This window comes from Lagenorhynchus albirostris, chromosome 4 (assembly GCF_949774975.1).
Source record: "Lagenorhynchus albirostris chromosome 4, mLagAlb1.1, whole genome shotgun sequence".
Lineage (NCBI taxonomy): Eukaryota > Metazoa > Chordata > Mammalia > Artiodactyla > Delphinidae > Lagenorhynchus > Lagenorhynchus albirostris.
This window is the reverse complement of record NC_083098.1, coordinates 145,106,556-145,124,999: the sequence shown is the minus strand read 5'-3', so window position 1 is coordinate 145,124,999 and position 18,444 is coordinate 145,106,556. Positions and strand designations below refer to the sequence as shown.

The 18,444-nt window shown below is 61.1% G+C and overlaps 1 protein-coding gene across 6 annotated transcripts in view; it reads right to left on the bottom strand.

Moving 5' to 3' along the window:
- SH3TC1 (SH3 domain and tetratricopeptide repeats 1) overlaps nt 1-18,444 on the bottom strand; it is a 49,741-nt gene that overhangs the window by 20,203 nt on the left and 11,094 nt on the right. For 2 of the 6 annotated variants that reach the window (XM_060148778.1, XM_060148779.1), the window contains 7 exons: nt 10,704-10,888; nt 7,076-7,147; nt 4,675-4,802; nt 3,257-3,362; nt 2,358-2,504; nt 1,565-1,745; nt 680-756 (listed from right to left, as the gene is read on the bottom strand). In XM_060148778.1, the coding sequence (XP_060004761.1) occupies nt 680-756; nt 1,565-1,745; nt 2,358-2,504; nt 3,257-3,362; nt 4,675-4,802; nt 7,076-7,147; nt 10,704-10,842 (850 nt within the window). In that variant the 5' untranslated portion in view covers nt 10,843-10,888. Of the gene's footprint in view, nt 1-679; nt 757-1,564; nt 1,746-2,357; nt 2,505-3,256; nt 3,363-4,674; nt 4,803-7,075; nt 7,148-8,988; nt 10,477-10,703; nt 10,889-16,441; nt 16,576-18,444 lie in introns of those variants that run through there. The other 4 variants (XM_060148774.1, XM_060148777.1, XM_060148775.1 and 1 more) reach the window with 4 other exon arrangements.

The window sequence follows — 18,444 nt, the reverse complement described above, 5'->3', positions numbered from 1 at the left end:
AGTACCTGGCCAGGGTGCGGGGCTGCCGCACACGAGGGGCTGGACATCCACGCGGTACCTGAAGCGGGGGCCTCTTTATCCCCACGCTGAGGATAAGAAACTGAGGCCTGGGGCTGTCGGCCTCCAAGGCCAGGGCCCACCCAGGGCAAATCCAGCTGTAAGTGTCCTCCCATGGGGCCTTATGTCCACTTAACAGGTCCACAGGCCACCCAGACACCAAGCAGCCTGGGGCAGAGCCAGTGCACTGGACCAGGGACCCAGGCCGTCTTTTCTAAACAAGACCCCTGCCTCTCGCTCCTCCATTTGCACACGTGGCGAATTCAGCCGGGGCCCTGCCCACCCCACCTCCACCGTCTGAGGGCCCTCCGAGGTGTCTGACCCAGTGCCAGAAAGAGAGCAGAAGTTGCAGAAGTGCTGGTCAAATAGGGTGTGGAAGTTACTCTCTAGAGGCGGGGTGCCCAGGGACCCCGGCCTGGCCTCCCCGCGTGCTGTGTGAGTTTGGACCAGCCAGTGGACCTCTCTGAGCCTCTGTTATTGCCTCAGGAACTGGAGGGGATTCTAGCTACCTCTTCTGCCTTGGGGAGGATTCAGGGTGGGTGCAGAAGCTTCGGGAATTCTGGTGCCTGCCCTTCCTCACTCACCTCTTCCCCAGGGGAGGAGGGCCAGTGGAAATACTTACCCATTGGCTGGATGTCCGGCGTCACAGGTCCACCCATGGAGTCGTTGATGGGGTCCCAGGGGACCCTAAGAGCCCACCTGGAGTGGGATGAGAGAGGATTTTAGGTTTAGGGCAGATTGAAACTGTGTGTAGGCTGGACAGGTCAATGGCCCCCAGGGACCCGAGCGAAATCCACCACCTGCCCCCACTGCACGTGTGCGCGCACACACACACATCCGCCCAGGTGTGCGGCCTTCAGCTCCAGCCATGCCCCACGGCCCCCGGCCCAGGTGTCTCCTGCCGTCCCTCATGCTGGCATCCTCGGGGACCTCCCTCCATCACCCCGGGAGAGAAACTCAGCCACAGACTGTCATTTCATAGACACTGAACACGAGGAGATGCAGTTTCTCTCTTTGCTTTGGCCACCAGGAAGCTCAAGCCAAGTTTACGCCCCACGTTCAGCACACGAGCATGAACTTGCGTGTTACCTGTCCCTGCCTTCCCCAGGCCGTCCCTGCCTTGGTTCTTATCTGCACACATCCCTGCGTGCTCCCTTGCTATGAGCACAGGCTACGTAGCTCCCTCAAAAGCTTTCCAGAACAAGCTAGAACAGGAAGCCACAGCCCCATGTCGTACACTCCCAGGCCATCCCATCCCAGGACAGCCCTGCCGGGCGGTGTCGCTGTCCTGCTGTGCAGGTGGCAGCCCCGAGGCCCAGAGAGCTGGCTTGCTGAAGCCACACACTGAAAATAGCAGAAGGGGTCGTGGCCAGGCCTGCCTCGGGCTCACACCGGTCCCCGTCTACCCGCCTTGGCCTACGGTTGGACCCGGGCCTGGGGGAGTCTCCGGGAGGCCGGACAACACGCTGGACCCACAGGAAGCAGAGAAACAAAGGTCGGTACCTACTGATGGAACGGAATCAAGGGCTCCGCGGCTGTCCGCTCCTCTGAGGATGTGTTGTGGCTGGGGGCCAAGGAGTCCACTGGCAGCGCCGCCTCTGCCCGGGGAAACCCCGAAGCCTGCCCAAGGGGCTGGAGGCCGTTCATCACTTTCACGCGGTGGTCAGGACACAGCACAAAGAAAGGCCCTTCAAAGCGGCAGAGGGTGGTCATTCAGGCGGCTGGACACAGGTGCAGCTGTAGTTTGCAGGCGGGACTACCTGTTCTCCACCAGGGATACCTGCAGGGGTTCCCCCACCCCAGTTTCTGCATCCACAGAAAGACACTGGAGGCCCCAGGGGCCCAGACCTGGAGGCTGGACCTGGGCTGGAGTCCCCAGTCCGCCGGGACTTGCCCGGGAGCCTGGCTCAGCCTCAGGCTCTCTGGGCCTCAGTTTCCCTGTCTGGGCTCTGAGGGGCTCGACATGTGATCCCAAGGGCCCTTCCTGCTTGGACCGCAGCGGCCTCCTCTTGTCCGCTCTGCGGCTGGGGAAGGATAGGCAGCCAATGGCCTGTTTGCTGCGGCCTCGGGGCCCAACTGTGAGGCCACCGAGGTACTGGGAGCAATAGCTCCGTCAGGAACTCGGGCTTAGGGGGGTGCTGGCCAAACCCCTTTTCTGTTATTTCTTGGGGGGGCTTTTCCTTGCCCCAAGCGCCCTCAGTCTCCGGCACCTCCAGAGCCCTTAGGCTGCCCGTGGCCCCGGGGCGTCCCCAGCCCGGCGAGGAGCTACCCAAGGTCACCATCGCCTGCACAGCACTCACCTTCCTGGAAAAGGAGGCTCTCGTGCGTCAGCTTCAAGGCCTCCTCATCCACGTGGACTTGGATGGCCGTCTCCTGGTCTTCATCAGGCTCGAGCAGCCAGAAGGTCTGGTCCACAAGCAGGTTTTCCAGGCAGTGATGAGTGAAGCCTGGAGCAGACAGCCCTGGTTACCAGTGGGCTCCAGGCCGGCGGCAGGGAAGCCCTGATGGCTGGGTGTTGGCCGAGCCCTGCGCCGACCAAGCCCAGGGAGATGGACCACCCGGTCCTTGGGGACTCGTGGTACCGTCCACTACCTGGGCAGGCCACAGGTCAGACCATCTGGGCTGCGAGAGGACCAGCCGTGATGGTGGACAACTCATCTGCCTCCCTGTGCCCTGGGAAGTTCGGGCGGGGTCTAGTTACTTCTTCTAGGACCCTCGGTCTCCTCTTCTATGAGATGGGACGGGAGATCAAGGAGCTCACGTGCGCTGCAGGCGTGGGCACAGCCCTGCTCCAGGGGCACAAGAAACGGTCACTGTGAGTCTAATTTCTCACTTCCTCAGCCCTCAGGTTCCTGAGGGAGTGCGGGAGTGGGGCAGCAAGTTTCCCCAGGAGAGGCACTTACACGGCCAAAGTCTCCCTTAGAACAGGGAATGTTTCAGAAAGAAAGCACTTGGGTTGAGGTTGAAACAGGGTTTCCTGGTCTGTGCTCGGCCAGTGACAGCTCAGCTGCCCCGGGGGCGAGTCGCGCTCAGACCCGTGTGCATCTGCGACTCCGCCCATCACAACCTCACTGAGAACAGATGACGTCCGCAGAGGCCATCATGAACTAACTTAGTCTAAAGCCCCGACTGGTAACATAAAATGCTTGGTGTGTGACACGCGTCCCCATGACGGGGTCTGCGAGGGTCACCGCCTTACCGAGAGCGTGGTAGGTGGAAAACTTCCAGATTTCTTCAAAAGTCTTAAACGTCACCACAATCCGATCCTGGTCACTGTGGATGGACAGCAGCCTGGCCGATAGCTCCTTACGGGGAAGAAACAGAAATGAGAAACAGTCCCAGTGGCTTTGGGGCGTCTGCCCATCAGGAGGACGGAGCCACGCAGTAGAAACGTTTTGCAGAAGTGACCCTGGCGGGACGTCCCTGGTGGGGGCCAGTGGGTAAGACTCCACGTTCCCAATGCAGGGGGCACGGGTTCGATCCCTGGTCAGGGAACTAGATCCCACATGCCGCAGCTAAGAGTGCATGCTATAACTAAAGATCCCGCAAGCTGCAATGAAGATCTCGCTCGCCGCAACTAAGACCCGGCACAGATTAATTCGTTAATTTTTTTTAAGTGACCCTGATATGGACAGCAAGCACAGAGCTGATTCTTTTACAACCAAGCTGCTCCTCTCCTGCTTCTCAAGCCAGCTGTGGCTCCCCAGGGCTGTACCAAGCCCCACTCCTTCCCGGAGCTCACAGCCTCCATGCCCTGAACCTGCACCCTCTGTGGCAGGTCCAGCATCCCCTCTCCTGACACCCATCCCATGAACACTCCTGGTGGTGCTAGGGCATTAAAAGTGACACCAGCTGACGCTGACCAAGGGGGAGAGGGTACTATTATCATCTCCATCTGGATTAAGAAATAAGGTCCCGGCTCCTTTCCGAGGTCTGACCCTGGGACAGCCGGGATTCAGCCCAGAGCCAGCGCGCACCCAGGACGGGCATCACAGGGGCAGCCCCCCTGCAGAGCACCGTGCTGGGTGCACCATGCCTGCTGCTTGCAGGTCCTCACGGCAGCTCCGTGGCGTGATAAAGCTAAGCATCTCCTGTATGTGGCTGAGGAAGCTGCGTTCACAGAGGCTGAGGGACCTCGGCCAAGGTCAGGCCAGGCTGAGCGCGAGGTCAGGTTGTGGCCTCTCAGCCCTAGGCCATGGGGAGGTCGCCCAGCTCAGCCTCCTCCCCACCAACCTCCTGACAGACCGTCCGCCTGTGCGAGGCCCGTCACCAACAAATCAAGCAGAGAATAGGACCAACTCACAGCAGTCCTTTTTGCTCCCTATGAAGAGACTCAAACTCCTAGCAGGGTGGGGTGTCCATGGAGAAAGGGACTGGGGCATTCAGAAAGTGGTGGCCCATGTGTGTCTGGGGCTGTGTGACCCTTGTTCCCGGAGCCAGACAGCCAGGAGAGCAGACGGGGGACAAGTCACCCCGGTGGTGGTACCATCAGGTAAGGTCTGGACACCATGGACAGACCTCCTCCTATGTCCACTGCCCTCTCCTCCTCGACCCCATTCACAAGAGTGGATCCCCTGCACCTCTGCCCGCCCAGGCCCCCCGAGGAGCCAGACTCACCCCGAGAGCACGGGCCACCTCCCAGCTGTCATTCTCCAGAAGACGGAGCCGGCCCCGCAGGACCTGCTGCAGGCTGGGGTCGGGCAATCCGCTTTTCCTCTGCACAGCCAGCAGCTGCAAAGTCAGGTCTGGAAGGGGAAGATGAAGGTGGGCAGTTTCCCTGGCCCAGGCCAGTTCTGTGGGGTGCTTTCCCCTCCCTGAGGGTCCTTGCCCACAATCACGGGGACCCGGATTCACAGCCCACGTGCACTGCCTGTGAGAACTCTGCACAGGTGCTTTTCTCCCCTGAGGCCCAGTTTCTTTGGTGGTAAATGAGTTACGTGCTACCCATATCTTACAGAGATGGGAGGAAGTGGACTGTGTCACAGTCCCAGGACAGGCCAGCACAGGGCAGGCATTCAGCAAATGGTCCCAAGTCACCGTGACCTCCAGCCCCGACTGCTTCCACGCCTGGGCTCTAACGGGACATCCAAACTCCAGCAGACACCCCATGGGCATCCTAGAACTCTTCATCGCCCCCCGCACCTAAAACTGGCTTGTCCTCCTTTCTTTACCATCTCCAGAAGGACCGCCTCCCCCACCCTGCTCAGACCAACGACACCTCCTTCCCTCACACACCACTGGCTGGTCCACTAGCGAAGCCCACTGACCCACCTGCAAAACCAGGCTGAACGCACCGTGCTCACCCCTCACCGTGGCCCTGCCCCATAGGGCCTCCTGAGCAGTGTCTGAGCCCTGGCCCTCCCTCCAGATGGTTCTCTGGTCCACAGAGGGCCAGAGGGTCCCCTCCCAGCCAGCTCTGGCTTATGGAAAGCCTTGGCTCTCAGCCCTCTGGGCATTGCTGTTCCCCAGAAATTTCTGCAGCAATGGACATGTTTGCTCTCTGCACTGTCCTGCACAGAGGCCACCAGCCACATAGGGCCCTGAGCTCTTGAAATGTGGACAGTGTAATTGAGGAACTGGATTTTTAATTTTATTTAAGTTAAATTTAAACATAAACAGCCACATGTAGCTACTGTATTAGACAGCACAACCCCGGTGGTTTCGCCTCTCGGGAAGAATAAAATGTGGATCCTTTCCACCTTTCCAGGTACAGCCTGGAGCATCCTGCACTTCACCCCGCCCGCAGAGCCCCACCTCTTCTCCCCCTCCCTTCCAGCCTGTGGCCGCCTCTCTGATGCCCTGAGACATCGAGGCATTCCCCCCCCCCCCCCGCAACCCACCCCAGGGCCTTTGCACTCCTCTCCCAGACCAATTCCTGGCCTGGCTGGTGCCCTTTGATTGGATCCCAGCTCAAATGTCCCCTGCCCACCCACACCCCGTCCCCCTGAGAGGCCTCCTGGCCGCAGGGATCCTCAGATCATGGGCTGTTCCAAAACTGGAGAGGGGAGATGAAGGGGAGAGGAAGGGCAGGGGCAGGGGAGAAGAGAGAGGGAGAGAGGAAGAGGGACAGGACGCGGAGAGGGGGAGGGAGGTTCCTCACACCCTCTGAATAAGCCTTGCACCTGCCTTGGAATTTTCCAGCTAGGGGACCCTCGAGCAGACATCCCCATCCCGTCCTGGGGGGCAGGGCCGGAGCAAAGGAGCACATCTGGGATCTGGAATCAGGCCCCTCCCCCAGCAGGAAGCCAGCCCAGCATTTCCCAACCGGTTCTAACAAGTGACCCCTCCTACTCCCGTAAGAGGGTGGGGTTGAATTGTCAATCTCATAATAATCTCCCTCGTTGCTCAACAGTCCTGGTCATCCCGAGTGACCACAGGCAGCGCTGCCCACCCGAAGGAAAAGCCGGAGGATGGGCGGCTGTCACGGCAAAGGTGGGCGGCCGACGACGCTGGGGTCTCCACGCCCCCCACAGCTGGGGCTCGGGAGTCGGGTCTCCGGCGTTAGGGGCTTCTTGCTGCCCCCCTCCGCCCATCAGCGCCCTGCGGAAGTCCCGCCGTTCCGTCCTCGGAGCCCCTCCCCGGAAGCAGTTCCCCGATGCCTCTCCCGAGGGCCCTTGCCATCCCCCTGCCCCCCCAGGGTGTCCCTCCTGGGGTTTCACTTCCCCTGCATGCAGCCTCCAGGGCCGTGCCCCCCTCTTGTGTGGGCAGATGCAAACACAGAGTCGAGGGAAGCCCTTTGCACGTGCAGGCGAACCCTGTCCCCAAGTGAAAAATGCAGAGTCCTGGGCCCTACCCCAGACCCCGGCAGGACCCAGGCATCAGTGTTTAACAAGCCTCTCATTCAGGGTGACCTGAAAGCAGGGCGTCCACATTAGAGAAGCCTGGGTTAGACGCTCCTGAACCAGAAGCCCACGGGATGGGTGAGGCCGGAGGGAAGGGGGGACGCCCAGGGATCCCACATTCACGTCCCCAGCCCAGACTTAACACTGACGCGTGACGTAGCGCCCAGGACGTCTACCTGTGGGGTAGGAGCCCATCTGGCCAGGAGAGGGCCCAGCAGCCGGTGCAGAAACGCCAGGGGCAGCAGCGTCTGTAACAGAGCAGGATCCTGTGATTAAGGTGAGAACAGGCAACTCTCAGCTACAGGCGCCAGCCCCCAGGTATTTCCAGAAGAAAGGTATGTCCACACCCGTATAAACCACCGTTCACACCCTTCCTCCAGGGTCATAAAGCCCAACAAGGTCAGAGGCTGAGTCTCCTACTGCGCTGCCGTTACTAATTACCCTACCCTAGAGGCTTCTGGAAACAACACAGTGTTATCTTGCTGTTCTGGTGTTTGAGACGGGTCTTGCTGGGACAAAACAAGGTGTGGGCCGGGCTGGTTCCTTTCTTCTGGAGGCTCCAGGAGAGAATCTGTGTCCTTGCTTCTCCAGCTTCCAGAGGGGCCCCGCATTCCTTGGCTCCAGGCCCCTCCTCCATCCCCAAAGCACAGCATCTCCAACCTCTCTGTGACTCTGACCCCAGGATAATCTTCCCGTCTCACGATCCTTAATCCCCTTTGCAAAGTCTCTTTGGCCGCGGAGGTAACGTGTGTGTGTGTGTGTGTGTGTGCGCGCGCACAGGTTCTGGGGACTAGAATGTGGACTTCTTTGGGGGCCTTTACTCTGTTGACCACAGAGGACAGGTGACAGCCCAGGGGGAACTCGGGGTCTGTGGCAGATGGGGCTGCATTCTGATTTTGACTGGCCTGTGAGGCCGGTCCTCTGCTGGTTGTCCCTGCCCCCAGCCCCCAGCCCCCAGCCGGGAAGCCAGCTCCCAGTCTGCATCTTGGCCAGGCCCCTCCACGCACACACCCGTCTCTGCCCTGCTCGGTTCTCATCTGTACAATGGGATGAGCAATCAGGGCCTTCAGATCAAAGGGGATCTGATCTGGAAACACCTGTGGTTCCGAGAGATGGTGCTGAACCTCACTGCAGCCTCTTCACCCCGGGGAAGTACTGCTCAGCCGTGGGCACGATGCTGCCACGTTGGCCTTGGACCGTGCAAAACGATAGGCTCATTTCTGCTCTCTCCCCACCTACGTTATACCAGCCCTAAGCCTGTGTGGTCAGAGCCCATTTCCAGCCCTTCCTTGCTCTGCATCCCCAGAGCGGGGGCTCAGAAATGCCTGTCAAATCCAAATAAGGGCACGGCACCCAGATCTCGGCTTTAAGCTCCGTCCTCCCCCTGAGAAGCCAGGGCTCCTTGAGGAACGGCTGATTCCAGGGCTGCGACAGGGAGAGCAGAGATGAGATGTGAGCCTCTTTTTGTCCCAGAAAGTAGGATGTGCTCACAGGATGCTGGAGGTGCATCACAAGACCAAATCGGGGGCAATATGAACAACAAAATAAATAATGACAGCAACTGATAGAGTCCAGAGAAAGAAATAAAGACCTCTGAGCCCACCCACGCTAAAATAAATCAATGAATACCTGGGGAGAGGGGACAGCTCTTCTTTTCAGTGGAAGGTCCATTAACAAATGTCAAAAGAACGCAGCATTAGAAAGTCACCACTTAGCAACCATCATAATGTCATGATTTCAGTCAAGAACCTTGCACGGATGATAAAACTAGTCCTTGATTAGGACCAGAGGAACCGGCTAGTCACAAAGTCCCCAAGTATCTTCCCACGGGCTCCTTACTCATGACAAAGGGAAGAAGGGTGACGTTGACAGTGACATGTACGCTGTCAAACGTCTCCTTAATCAAGCGATGGACGTGAGCCGTGAACGTCACCAGGGACCAGACAAATGGACATCGAGGTCTCCTGGTCGGCCGCACAGAGAGGAACCGAACACTTCCGCGGTATTTCTGCCCGGAGTGCCTGCCTGCAATCCTGAAAAAACAGCCACGCTTGAACTGAGCTGTACCCAAACGTTCTGCAGAATATACCTGGCCCAGAAGCTTCAAAGTATCAACCTCCAGGTTAGAAAGCTCCACAGGCACGCGGCCACAGAACGCAGAGCCTGACCAGGGTTTTCTTTGGTGGAAAGGACGTTACGGGGGCAGATGCAGGATGGGAGTGAGGTCCGTCTGCAGATTAGATAATGGTGGTGTTTAAACCAGGAGAGTTGGAAGTTTGAAAAAATTGCACAATGGTTCTGTACGGGCAGGTCCTGGTTTGAGGAAACACACACGCCAGAGCCCTGGGGGATAAAGGGGCATCGTGTCTGCAGTTTACTCTTAAACTGTCCTGAAATATAAATAGATCTGTGAATGCAGAAAGAGAGAAGGCAAGCGTAGTAAAATGTCAACATTTGAGGAACCTGGGTGGGGTACGTGGGAATTATTTATATTATTTCTTGTGACTTTTGTTGTCAATTTGCAAAAGAAGCTGAAACGGGAAGGGGCTCTGGGTGGATGGGGTGAGTCCACTGGCCACTTGGCTACTCGGGGCCAGAGAGCCCAGGAAGACAGGAGGGGCTCCCAGACCCCGCTGCCTGGGCTCACAGGTCCACCCCAATGCCAGCCAATGCCAGCTGTGCTGTGGGGCAGCTAGGGCAGGAAACACTTGGCAACACGGTCAGAATGCTTCTGGCTTGGCCGCGGCACCGACGGCAGGAATCCCCGTGCTCCAGGACTCACGGCCCCTCCGGGGCTGGGCTGCCGTGCGGGAGGCTGGTCTGGCCCCCAGGCATCCGGCGGAACCCAGCTCCTCTGTGGCGTGCTGGCGAGCACTGGAGGGCGCCCGGCCCAGTGGGATCCCCAGGCCAGGCAGGTGTCTGACTACAGGAGTCAGCACCCACGAGGCCACCCCGACCTTTCCCATCTCCGCTAATCGCCAAGGTGTAAAAATTCCGCTGATCGCCAAGGTGTAAAAATACCTCTAATCGCCAAGCATGCACGGCGTCAGGCTCTGGGCCAGGCACCGAGTATGAGGTTTTGTTTCCATCCTCCCAAAGCATCGATCCTTCGTCATTCCAATATGTGCTCAGCTGCTATGTGCTGAGCCCTGGAGGCAACTAAGCAGGTGACCAGGCTGAAGGTGACGATGTGACGAAGGGAAGCCCAGGGAGGGACAGGAGGACAGGCTGTCCCGGGCTCGGGGAGGGGCCTGGGCCCACCTCAGCCTTCCCCCCGCCCTTCCCTCCTCGCCTCCAGGACCCAAGAAGTTAGGGAGAGGGGTCCTGGAGATCTCCTAGGCCACCCCTCGGGTTTCCACGTCACGTGGCCCAGCCCTGCTCCCGGCACAGCCCCTCTCGTGCGCACATGGGCAGGTCGGGTGGGAGATGGCTCTGCCCTGGTCACACCCCTCATCCTCCGCTGTTCAGGAAGTAATCCTGCCCGGGGCCTGGCCCAGGCCCTGCTTCCTTCCCCTCCCTGGGCCTTGGTTTGCGCTCCTGGAAGAATGAGGGACGCCCCGTCCTGAGGAATCCCCGGGACTCACCTCCAAGGACAAAGCAGAACTGTGGGCACCCAAAGCTGCATTTCTAGAGGTTCCAACCCCTGCCCCTCCCGCTGCGCCCTGGAGAAGCACCAGGTGGGCCCCCATCTGTCGTAAATGCTCACTGGGCATATCCTCCTTCAACACAAGCACTGACAGTGCAGGCGTCCAGCGGCATCCTGGGTGCAATGGACGGCAGGGTGGACGCACACGCCGCACTCACCGCTTCCCACGGTAGCCTTGGCCTCCTCAGGCCCTGCTCGCCCCCAGACGGCTGACGCACTCGCTCCCGCTCTCTGGACCTCGCGGCCACCGCTGCCTCCCGGGGGCCCCACGGGCCCCCTCCCCGTCAGGCCCTCCATGACGCAGTGGACTCAGCGCCAAGGGCCCGGCATGCCGGGCTGGCCTCTGTGGAGAGAAGAGAGTGCAGGGGTCAGCAGTGGGGACCTCTCTAAGAAGACAGGCGGCCAGCACCAGCACAGATCTGCTGCCAGAGTTGGGGGAAGAGGAGAGAACGCCTCCTCTTTGCCTGGTGGACCCTTGAGCATCCTTCCAGAGCTCTGCTCACCGGCCACTTCCCCTCCAGACAGCACAGTCTGGGCGGGTAGGGGCCATTCTCACTCATCAACAGACCCTGAGGAGGTAGCTCAGATCCTGGCACCTGGAGGCTGCTCAAAACCTTCCCACCGGGGCTCCCCTAGTGGCGCAGTGGTTAAGAAGCCGCCTGCCAATACAGGGGACACAGGTTCGAACCCTGGTCCGGGAAGACCCCACATGCCGCGGAGCAACTAAGCCCGTGCGCCACAACTACTGAGCCTGCGCTCTAGAGCCCGCGAGCCACAGCTACTGAGCCTGTGCCCTGCAACTACTGAAGCCCGTGTGCCACAACTACTGAAGCCCGTGTGCCACAACTACTGAGCCCACATGCCACAACTAGTGTAAGCCTGTGCGCCTAGAGCCCGGGCTCCGCAACAAGAGAAGCCACAGCAACGAGAAGCCCACGCACTGCAACGAGCGCGACACGGAAGCAATAAAGGCCGTGTGGGAACAGGGAACAGAGCAGGTGTCCTCTTGGGACATCCCGGGACCGTGGTTTAGAGATAAGCCCACTGCACCTCCCACCCACCGAGGGCTGGGAGGGACAGACTCCCCCAAAGACAGCGCATCTCCTGAGAGAAGAGTACGCAGCTCCATTGCATACGGGGCTCAGCTGGGCTGTGACTCCAGCCTCGGATTCCCAGGGGGTCCTGCTGCTCCTTATAACTAAGTCCGCGTCCTGGGGGCCTCAGTGGGCCCCGTTTCTCTCACCGGAAGAGGACTTCACCCTGTCCAGTTTTGCAGGAAATGGGCCAGGTCCCACGCTGCCCCGTGAGGGGAAGAAGCAGGTGGCAGAGGGAGGGAAAGGAGGAAGTGGCCGGGGAGGAACCAGAGACCGCTCCCCACTCCCGGGGTGCCCTTGGGCCTCCCCCCGAGAGCCGGTCATTATGCACCACTCTTTCCTGGGGCCAGAGAGGAGTGAGGCCCTTTCCGACCCGACAGACGGTGCTGCCAGGGTCTGGGGTTTGGTCACCAATTAGAGGACACAGCAGGACACAGAGCCCCTTCCAGGCACAGGTGACAGGGAGGGCGGGTGTGCAGCCTGGGCTGGGGGGTGAGGCACAGAGGCAGAGCCCCTGCCCCCATCCACAAGGACGGGAGTCAACTACGCCCCCCTCAGTTTCCACCTCGGGGACAGAGGGGACAGGAATGGCCCCGCTCACTCACACGGAGGTGGGCAACAGCAAGGCCGGGAAGCAAGTGCAAGAGAAGGTCCTCTTGTCAGGTCTCTGTTCTCTGATGAAGAGCTGGGAGGGTTCAACCCCAAACCCCGACCAGGCCGGCAAGAATTCCCTCTGCACAGAGCGGGACGCACAGGGAGACAGGAGAGCGCACCTCTGAGCCCCTTTCCTGGGGACAAAACTGCAAACTAGAGAGCAGGTGTGGCCTCCTCCAGACCCACACCCCGTCCTGCGGTGGGTGCTGGGGAACAGGGGGCCCAGCAGAGACCAGAGGACGCTATGAGGAGCATGGGGCTCAGAACCCACTGGGCCTGCACAACCCCGAGAGCCCCTGGCCGGCCTCCCGGCTCCACCCGCTTCCTGCAGCAGAGAATGGGCAGCAGATGCGGGGGCGGATGGCGGCAGCTGTCGCGTCACCTCGGGGCTGGGGGCTCGGGGCTGGGGGCTGGGGCAGAGGACACGGGGCACGCAGGGTTGCGGGGGGCACAGCACTGAGCGCCCCGTGAACGCACAGAGGAGCCACCAGAGCGTCTTAAACCCTGAGAAGGGCTGCGTTCTATCCCTTGGAAGTTTCGTTCCTGTATTTGTGCAGAAAGGACAGAGGAGAGAGTGGAGGTGGGACCTGCGAGGGGTGGAGCCTTGGGTTCACTTCCCTGCCTCGAATTTTCACCAGGGTCAGGGAAGCTGGACCTCCGTCAGACCCAGCAAGGAGTATTTTCTTCAGAACTACGGACCCAAGGCTGTCCCAGGGCGGTGGCGAGTCTCCACAGGCTCCCAGAGGGCCTCAGACGCAAGTATTTGTCAACACCTGCATGCGCCAGGTGCCTCAGCCAGGTGCACTGCAGCCGGCGGGGAAAGGACATCACCCCGTTCTACAGATGGAGAAACCGGGCTGGGCTCCGAGGCGGGGGGCAACTCAACCCCCTACACACACACACACACACACACACACACACATATATATACTCTCACATTAACACTCTCTCACACACTCACATCCCCCCCCCACACAGACACCCCTGCCCATGCCCACCCTGCTACCCTTCTAGGCAGCCCCTCGCCCCCAGGGAGGAGGGAGGAGGCCGGGGGGTGCTCCCTTGCCAGAGGAAGAAGCAGCGTGGACCGGCAGGTTCCAGGAACGCAGCACTGCTGCAGAATTCTCCAGCAACCTTTGTTAAATGTCCAATGTCATTTCAAGCCCTGGTGCCTTGCACTCCCTGTGCCCTGGTCCCCGGGGGCCATCCCCGCCCTTGTCACGCACGAAGACCTCCTGGCATCTTTCAGGGTGCCGCTCCATCTGCCTGGCCCTCCTCAGCCCCCAGCCAAGCCATCGTCTGTTTCCTTCCTCTCTTTACTCTGAAAACGGCGAGCCCCACACCTGTCATCGAGGGCACCGTGGCCTGGTCACAGGTGGGTGTCGGGACCGGGAAGCACGCGGCTACGCGGCTTGGAGGCCAGGCTGCTATCCCCGCTGTTCTGCTCTTCTGAAGCATCTCAGTAGGGCACTTGGACCCGTTGTCCTGCACAGGTCCTGTTTGTGGGGTCTCTATAACCCCCAGCCGGGGTCCTCATCCCCCCCTCTCTACAGCCAGGCATCTTGCACAACCCACACCCAGGGCGTCTGACTCTTGTCCCCGCCTCCGCCCAGGAGTCAGGACCAGCCCATCAGCACCTGTGTCCCTGCCCCACAGGCCTGCCCCCAGCAGCTCAGGGCTGGTTTCCTGAGAAAACAGAAGGCTTCGGGGCTCAGGGGACTTCCCACTCTTGATGAGGGGCCTGCCCATCAGGCAGGGCTGCCGGGGACAGTCGTAAGCATGGGGTTCCTGGTCACAGCCCGCGTGAGGAAGTGGGCTCTGTCTCCCTGGGAGGGTCCCTCCCTGCTGGGTCCTAAAATAGCCTTGCTCAGCCCAACAGGCTGCCGGCTCCCGACTGCAGGAGGGGCCGCCCAGCTCGCAGCCTGGCGGGTGTCCAGAGCCCCCACGGGCGGCCCTGCGGAGACTCAGGGACTGTCCTTCCCTGTGGCCTCTGGCCCCTTTGCTCTGTTCACTGTTGGGCCACCCGATGCGTCAGCAACAGGCCCCAGGTCCCAGCCAGCACCCAAACCCAGGGGACGGGAGTTTGGCACCAGAACACCGCCCCATGCCTCAGTTTACCCACCAGAGAATGAGAATGAAAACACCACCTACAAGGAGGTCAATGGATTAAAGGCTGGTGCTCCTGGGTTACAGCTGCGTTTAATAAACGCGGGCTGGACAAAGGGAAGAGATGGTTTGGGGAGGTCTGGCCAGAGCTTTCTCTGGACCCGTACTGAGCAAATGCCTCGAGGGCCATGCAGACCTCGTCCACCTCACCAAGAAGCACCTCTTGAGGGTTGTCTGGTCACCCCCTGTACTGGGGTGACCAGTGCACCCCCAAAGTCATGTCCACCGCTAACCTCAGAAGGTGACCTTATTTGTGGTACGCGGACCTCTCACTGTTGCGGCCTCTCCCGTTGCGGAGCACAGGCTCTGTACGCGCAGGCTCAGTGGCCATGGCTCATGGGCCCAGCCGCTCTGCGGCAGGTGGAATCTTCCCGGACCGGGGCACAAACCCGTGTCCCCTGCATCGGCAGGCGGACTCTCAACCACTGCGCCACCAGGGAAGCCCAGGTGACCTTATTTGGAAACAGGGTCTTTGCAGGTGAGGTTAGGATGAGGTCACACAGGACCGAGGTGTCCCTGCATGCCTGGGGTCCTTATAAGAAGAGGAGGGACACAGGCACACCTGGGATGCTGTGTGACGATGGAGCCGGAGGCCAGGGCGATGCGCCCCACAAGCCCAGGGTCGCCTGCAGCGGCCAAGAGCTGAAGGACCCTCCCTCAGAGCCCACCCCCCCGGGAGGGGGGCACCGTCCCCACACCTGGGCTTCAGACTTCCAGCCTCCAGAACTGGCGGAGAATTAACTTCTGTGGTCAGAAGCCCCCAGTGTGTGGCCCTCTGTTACGGCAGCCCCAGGACAGTAGCCGCCCTGGGTGCCCCGCGCCTTGAATTTCTCTGCTGTAAAGTTGGCGTTTTGGGAGGAGGATTAAGTGACCTCAGGCCTCAGACGCCGGCTCAACACCGGATACAGGAAGCCTTGTCATGGTCGGGAGCCGCCGCCCCGCAGCGCTGAGTGTCCCCGCTTAGTCCTCATGACGGCCTGCGGGAGCAAGCGCTGCGCCCATTGCACAGAGGAGCCATGACGGCTCCGTGAACAGCTGTGCTGACTCCGCCCGGCCGGGGCGGCTCTGGTGGGATCTAAACCCAGGAGGGTCTGAGTCCAGCCCTCCACACCCACCCTGAACCTGAGCACACCCTCCACGGCTGCGCCTCTATCCACAAGCTCAGCCACGGCACGGCCCCCCCGTACCCAGCCCCCCGCCCCGTGGGAGGCTGCGCCCCAAGGGACCCGCAACACTAACTCCCGCCAGTGTGGCTTTGCCGTCTGTCATCTCTAGGAAACTCCCCCAGACAGGGCTTGGGGCTCCCGGCGGAGGGGGCCGGGGGTCACTGCAGGCCGGGGGAGGGTCTCAGTGATGTGCTGGGACCACACACCCAGGGCAGGACCTGGTGCTCTGAAGCCTTGGGTCCGGGTTTCCCCTAGAACCTTCCGGTAGGGGCCCCTAGTCAAGTCACTCGTCCCATTTGTTGATGGAGAAGAGGCCCAGAGGCGGTGACCTCAGAGTGGCCAGGTCACAGCTACAGCGCCACCCGGGCCGGGACACGTGGTGTCTACCAGAGGTGGCGTCAACCCAGGGTGGAGGCCCACTTGAGGCCCCCTAGACCCAGAACCCTGCTTGCTGGCGATGTTCCTGCATCCTGGCCAGACCTTCGGGACGCACTGGCTGGCTGCCTGCGTGAAGTGGGGGACAAGCGAGATCACGGGAGCGACTGTGCTTTGTCAAACCCGACATCATCACTGGGGCCATGGCTGCCAGCCAGCACGGGGTGCTCCCAGAGCTCTGCCCGGGAGTCCGCTAACCCGGGAGTGCCCACAGCCTTCGGGCCTCCCCAGACTCCACTCCTTCTCCCTCCCGATCCTAAAAGGTCAGAAAAGTCTCCAAGAAAGTGAAAGGCAAGACGGCTCAGATCCGACCGTGGCAAGACCCAGCTCTGTGGACGACGCCTGCTCGGCCGTCCTCGCCCGCCCGTCAGCGCCCCGTACCTGCGCCCCGCTCTGCAGGACCGCGGCACCAGGCGGCCGCTCCCAGCTCCTCACTGGCTCGCCCCGCAGGCCGTCTCTGCCGCCCGCAGCCCAGCTGACTGCACAGTGGCCGCCACCGGCCCCTCTTCCTGCCCTACTTCCTCCCTGCACCCGTGCCTCCGGAGAGAGGCAGGCCCCACGCTGCTGCACCGCCCCCAAGGGCTGGTTGATCATTAGCTCCGTCCTGGACCGGCTCCAGGCCCTGCCCCGCCTGCCCAGGGCCCGGCACCCAGGCTCAGATGTGGAGGCCACACCGCCTCAGCTGCCAGGATTGGGGAAGTCTGACAGCTGCCCCGCCAACCTCAGCTCTGCTCTCTCTTCCTCTTCCACTTACCGCACACACGTGTGCACATGTGCACACACGCGACATACATGTGCACACGTGTGTGCGTGCATGCGCATACGTACAGCTCCTTCCCTCTGCCCCGGTGCTGCCCCGGCCCGTTGGCCCAGTCAATGGGAACGCACACAGGGGACGGCTGGGCGTCTGCTGTCCTTCCCTCTTTGTCTTTCCACTGGGCTCCAGGCCCGACCTGGGTTTGACAGCAGGGGATCTCAGCCCTGCCTGGGAAGCCAGAACTGGGTCTCCTGGGTCTCAGACAAGAAGCAGGAACTGAACGCGGGTCGGCCCCTGGCCCTAGCCTCCCATGTGCTCTCAGGCCCTCACGGAGGCAGGGGTGTGGCTCTGGTTGCTGGCCCCAGCCCAGACCCAGGAATCAAGAACAGAGGGCCACCTTCTCCGTCCTGTGCTTGAGAAAGGCTGGACTTTCACTCATGGCCTGGCTTCATGACCAGGAACGTCTCTGAGTTCAGTGGTAATGTGCCCATTTTACAGACAGGGAAACTGAGGCCTGGGACATGATGTGGCATGCCCAAGGCCGGTGGTAACTAGAAGGTGAGCCCAGAACCAGGTCTGACCGACACCGAAGCCCCCGGGCTTGGCTTCTAACTGCGGCACTGCTGGGGCGATTGCTCTCTGTCACGGGGAGGGGGTTGCCATGTACGCTGGGATTTTAGCAGCATCCCTGGCCTCTACCAGCTGAAGCCGACCCCAGCTGTGACAACCATTCACATCTCTAGACACTTGTCTCCTGGGGGCAATGTCACCCAGAGTGAGAACCACTCAGGGCCGAGATATTTCTGGATGACCCCCTCCCCGCCCCGTCCGTCCTTCCTCAGATCAACTCCCAGCATTAATGCAGTCACCCCAATGTCACAAACTTCCTCCCCTCCCCAGTGGGCCAGAGCCCAGGCGTGAGGGGGCAGCTGGAGGCGTGTGGGCGCGTGGCCAGCTCACACCAGCGAAGCCCCCACTGAGGGCCAGCATGAGGCTCGAGCCCCTCTCGGAGCAGCTCTGGCCGCTGAGGTCCAGGGCAGGCAAGCCACTCCCTCCGGGGGCCCCAGAAAGGCCAGGCCCGGAGCTCGGGCTGCCCACACCCCCAGCCCAGCCGGGCCACACCCCACACGCCACCAACATGCTCGGGGACCACAAGGCAGGAGCCAGAGGTTCTAGGTGGCCATTTTCACAGTCCCCTAAGACCACAGGCCAAGTAATGGGGGAGGATTTCACGCCACCCCCTGGGTCCCAGGGGGCCAGGCAGCCACTCCCACCAGCAGCTCTCCCTCTCCGCCCCAGGGAGGTGCGGCCTCCCCAAGCCTGGCCTCTGTCTGTGGATTGGGGCCCCCTAGTTCTCCAGCCGCCTCTCCAGAACCCCACATTGTGTGGAACATGAGCTGCTCGCTTCTGCTCCCTTTGTTTTTCTGGAAACTGTGTTGAAAGAGGCCCCAGATGGGCTCCACAACCATAAAAGGGTCTGGACGCATTTCCTCTCCTGGCCATTGTGCCCCGCTGCGGCCCGAGCCCCCGTATCCTGTTTGTCTCTGTAGCTGCATTCTTGGCCCAAGGCCGAGGGGGTTTCCAAGAGCCTCCCCCACTGTGCCCAGCATCCTTCAGCTCTGCATAC